The sequence below is a fragment of the Mandrillus leucophaeus genome, unplaced genomic scaffold, assembly GCF_000951045.1.
Source record: "Mandrillus leucophaeus isolate KB7577 unplaced genomic scaffold, Mleu.le_1.0 Scaffold4, whole genome shotgun sequence".
Classification (NCBI taxonomy): Eukaryota; Metazoa; Chordata; class Mammalia; order Primates; family Cercopithecidae; genus Mandrillus; species Mandrillus leucophaeus.
The window spans coordinates 12837402-12842579 of record NW_012104253.1 but is presented as its reverse complement, the minus strand read 5'-3'; the positions used below and the strand labels follow the sequence as shown (position 1 = coordinate 12842579).

Below are 5178 nucleotides of genomic sequence, written 5' to 3'. Positions count from 1 at the left end.
CTGTAACCTCTGCCACCCAGGTTCAAGTGATTCTCCTGCCTCAGCCTCCCAAGTAGCTGGGATTACAGGCACCTGCCACCGTGCCCAGCTAATTTTTGTAGTTTTTACTACAGACGGGGTTTCACCATCTTGGCTAGGCTGGTCTTGAACTCCTGACCTCGTGATCCACCCACTTTGGCCTCTCAAAATGCTGGGATTACAGGTGTGAGCTACCACGCCTGGCCGGCACTAGCATGATTTCAAAAATAGTATCAAAAATTCAGACATTCAAAATGTGATTTAGGCTCTGACTGGAATAAAATTTATTCAACTTAATATTAAATGAAACAATATGGACTACTGGTAGTTTTGTCTATAATGATACTCAACTGGTTTTGAGTTTTTTTCCTCATTGGCTTTGGCATCATGAATAAAGCCTTAAGAAAAATCAAGTTTTAAGGACAAAAACAAAGCACCTCCTTAAACAAAATATTCTGTGAATTGTAAATTATTTGGCCAAGATCTTAGTATAGAGTTTACCTGCAGCAGCCTTTTCAAACAGTTTATATTACTGAAATATTTATATGTTGATTACTGTAAAAAACATATATTGATGGTTTTAGATCAGAGATTAACTATTCTGAATTTTTAAAACATAAATTACTCATTAAATCCATGACATCTGAAAATATGAAAGTGGTATTTCCAAGGCTTATTTAAACTTCTACTAGCATCACCACTGTACATACTTGATCCCAGTAATACAAATTATACATTAGAAAAATGATACCAATAGTTTAAATATTAAACATTAAGATGTTCCCAATTAGTAAAACAGAATGGAAATCTTTAATACAGTTCTTAGCAGGACAGTTCTTGTGAATTTACTTGTTCCTGACTTTCTTGCAGGTGGTTTACAGTAAATGGCAGTACCTGATACATAAGCTATAGCTTTGCATAACTTTTAACTTTTGTGATACTGTGGTTACTTGCACTGGCATATTTTCACACTGGCCAATCAATTAAGAAATAGAATCTAAACATTCAATTACATTTAAGCCAACCCCACCAAGATGGCAGTTCACTAGTGATTCTGGATCTGCCTGCTAAATGTAACAATTTCACAACTACACAAACACATTCAAACGCATCCAGTGTGTGCTCACCTCTGCTTTAAAAACTCTCCAGCTGGCCAGGCATGGTGGCTCATGCCTGTAATCCCAACATTTTGGGAGGCCAAGGCAGGCAGACCACCTGAGGTCCGGAGTTCGAGACCAGCCTGGCCAAACATGATGAAACCATGTCTCTACCAAAAATACAAAAATCAGCTGGGTATGGTGGTGGGCGCCTGTAATCCCAGCTACTCTGGAGGCTGAGGCAGAAGAATCGCTTGAACCCAGGAGGTGGAAGTTGTAATGAGCCGAGATCACGCCACTGCACTCCAGCCTGGGCAACAGAGCGAGACTCTGTCTCAAAAAAAGCAGAAACAAAAACAACCAAAAAAACCTCTCTAGCAAATAAAAGTCAAACATGCCGTATTTTCTTAAGTGCTTTAACTAGGGTATATATGAACTTTATAAATGCTAAAATTAAAATTTTAAAATGCATATTGGTTTTCTCATTTTTATATTAGGTAGCTCATCAATTCAAGTGTATGAAAAGTTTAACGTAACTTTTCAATGGAAAAAGGTAATGAACAAATATCCATGGAAAATATGACTAACACACCTGTAATAATTAACATAAATGTTCAGTCTTAAAATATTTAGCTTTTTAAATCTTGAGGGAGTAGTACTAAACTCTAACATCTCTTGTAGTTTTAAAGTTTTATAATTCTTCTGAAACATTTTTAATTATTAAAAGAAAACTTTAGATTTTAAAATAAAACTATCCTTTTGTGTAAGGGAAACTTCAGAAAACTTTGGCACAAAATAATGACTTAAAAAATCTGTTATATCCAAGAAAAAGCTATTTCATAATCATAAATAAAAGATATTTTTTCTTCTCTTTTCAGTTAGCAATAAATCCTAGATCAAAAAACTTTCCCTGATGAAATGTGTGCAGCCACACACCAGTAGGGCAATATACCATACTTTAATTTCTAAGTTGTCAGCTGAAATTTCTTGGATTTTAGCTTATGAACAATTCAACATTCAAAAGAGCTTCAAAAGGGGCTGGAGAATGAGGGATGGGGAACACAGAAACTAAAACATCAAATTCAGAGAGACACGGTTTTCACCAAAATGGTACTATCCTATTGACCCAGCAAGAAACTCTCTGTACAACTTAGTTAAAGAGAATATTTATCAAAACTATGGACTTTCTTATTTACAGACCCACTAAGTACTGTGACTTCTACAGTTCTTAAGCTATCTAAACATGATGCAAGTGCCAAATCACAGTATAAATTTAAACATTTTCATTAATTATTTTCATGTTCCAGATCACCATCTTTGACAAGCTATACCTACTAAAAGATGTGAAGTAGACACCTATATTCCATGACTCAACTGTAAAGAGAACAGAAAGCTCCAGTCATAGGAGAAAAAAATAAAATAAAACTGCTATTAAAATTGAAGGCCAAATTTCATGTATTATACATTCATGGTGGGTACGTATGTTTAGTCTTCTAACAGAAGGAGACTCGCCTGCATACTATGCTTTCCTAGTTTTCTCAATTGGAGAAGGAAAAAATAAGGCGCAGGAAGAAGGGGTTGCAACAAAGCTGTAAGGTTTTGATGTAAGTGAAAAGATATTCATAAAGCATCTGGGAAAGCACATGCTCACACATTTTAAAAAACGCTCATTTATTCTCAAGTACTTGCGCAGGGCTGATTTCAGAGTTTAGGAATGCACCAGTCATGAAATAATGATCCCATCACAGGACTTAAAATGCTAGACCTCAGAAAAGATTACCATCTTTCAAAAGAATTGTGGGAAAATAATGAAAACCAGGTCGCAGAAAAGTTGTGATCAGAGAAAATAACACAAGAAAACACTGGAGCACACAGTATACAATTGAAGGGAGGACTGTTTAACCTTCTAGAACCATTACTATTATCAACACAGACTAGAGATACTTTCCTGAAAGGTTAATTTGGTTAATAAGAAAGTCACTATTAGATGATGTGAGCCAAATTATCTACAAGAGAGAAAAAGAAAACTGGAAAAAGCCTGAGGCAAGAGCTAATTAGCTGGTCTGCAAAAAGATCCAAGAAAAATGCCCTAATTTTAGACATGTTAGATATTGCACACTCAAAAAAGAAAAAGAAACATTTAGAAAACTATTTTATATGTCTTTAATTGCTGAATGCCTCTTTGGCTAATATTTGGGAGATCATTTTTTAGTCCTACAACTGACGCATTGTTCCACTTTCCCATCATTTTGTTTGCAAACCACTAAAAGTCTTATTTCCTCATCTCTTTGACACATTACCAAAGTGGCCCCTATGCTGTAATCACACAGAATAATGTTGGAAAGTATGAATATCTCAATTATTTTTTAAAGGTATTATTTTTTTCCTTCTGTTTTCAAATCATTTCTGACAGTTTCTAAAGACATGGTCACAGCTGCCTGAAGCATGTCGTCTTCACCCATAGCATCACCTGTTGGGAAACAAAACCACATTTCTTTAAAATTTCCAGAAAATTCTCAAAGTCATCAAAAGGTAAGCTCTCAGAAAATGTATTTCTATTTGAGCACGAGTTTCTTTTTTTGATTTAATGCATATAAAGCAAAACTTACTTTTATAGTTCTATATATTTTGACAAATACACTGTCAAGATATACAACCATTCCATTGCCCCAGAAAACTCCCTCATGCTGCCCCTTTGTGGTCAATCCCCAATTCCTAATCCCAGCTAGCCAACAGTATATTCTCTGTCCAACAGTTTCATCTTTTCCTGCATGTCATATAAAAGGCATCAGTAGATACGTAGCCTTTTGAATATGGCTTCTTTCACTTAGTGTAATGCATTTGGGATTTGTTGTGTATATCACCAATTTGTTGTGTATATCAACAATATCAGCAGTTCATGTTGATATACTCATGTTGTGATATACTCATGTTGTGTATATCAACAATTCATGTTGATATACTCATGTTGATATACACAACAAAAACCCAACTTTCTATTTTGAAATAATTGTCAATTCAAAGGAAGTTGCAAAGATATTTCAGAGAGGTTTCGGGTATTCTTTTGCCCAATTTCACCCAACAGTTACATCTTATGTAACTAAAGATCAAACTAAAACCTAGATAGTGACATTGGCACAATGTTATATGTAGTTCTACACGGCATTTTATCACACATGTGTATTCATGTAACCATGAGCACTACAATCAAGACACAGAAGTGTTATAATACCACAAAGATCTCCCTCCTATCCATTTATATTCACACCCACCTCTCTTTCACCCACTTTCTCTAACTAGCGGCAACCACTAATATGTTCTCTATCTCTATGCAGCTGTCATTTTTAGAACGTTGAACAAATGGAATCATACAGTATAAGACCCTTTGAGGCTTTTTTGCACTCAGCATAATGCCCCTGAGATCCAGCCACGGTGCTGCCTGTGCCAACAGTTGGTTTCTTTTTAATCCTGACAGTAGAGTATTACATGCTATGGATGTACTACAGTTTGTTTCACTGTAGGACATTTTGGTCATTTCCAGTTTTTGATTATTACAAGTAAAGCTGCTATAAACATTCATGTACATGTTTTTGTGAGAATATAAATTTCTATTTTTGGCTGGGCACAGTGGCTCAAGCCTGTAATACTAGCACTTAGGGAGGCCAAGGCAGGCAGACTGCTTGAGCCCAGGAGTTCAAGACCAGCCTGGGCAATTGTGTCAGTGGAACAATGCATCAGTTGTAGGTCTAAATAATGATCTTCCAGGCTGGGCGCAGTGGCTCACACCTGTAATCCCAGGACTTTGGGAAACTGAGGCGGGTGGATCACGAGGTCAGGAGTTCGAGACCAGCCTGACCAACATGGTGAAACCCCATCTCTACTGAAAATACAAAAAATTAGCCAGTCATGGTGGCACACGCCCGTAGTCCCAGCTACTTGGGAGGCTGAGGCAGGAGATTCGCTTGAACTCAGGAGGCAGAGGTTGCAGTGAGCCGAGATCACGCCACTGCACTCCAGCCTGGGTGACAGAGTGAAACTCTGCCAGAAGAAGGAAGAAGAAGGA

The 5178-nt window shown here is 36.8% G+C and overlaps 1 protein-coding gene and 1 long non-coding RNA gene across 7 annotated transcripts in view; one reads left to right on the top strand and one right to left on the bottom strand.

The window, feature by feature from the left end:
* Nucleotides 1-352, top strand: part of LOC105547957 — a 31430-nt gene extending 31078 nt beyond the window's left edge. The window contains exon 3 of the long non-coding RNA XR_001007317.1: nt 21-352. This is a non-coding gene — a long non-coding RNA (uncharacterized LOC105547957). The remainder of the gene's footprint in view (nt 1-20) is intronic.
* A 2910-nt stretch (nt 353-3262) lies between these two features.
* Nucleotides 3263-5178, bottom strand: part of ATXN3 (ataxin 3) — a 49749-nt gene continuing 47833 nt past the window's right edge. For all 6 annotated transcript variants that reach the window (XM_011991770.1, XM_011991767.1, XM_011991769.1 and 3 more), the window contains one exon: nt 3263-3585. In XM_011991770.1, coding sequence (XP_011847160.1) covers nt 3491-3585 — 95 coding nt within the window. In that variant the 3' untranslated portion in view covers nt 3263-3490. The remainder of the gene's footprint in view (nt 3586-5178) is intronic.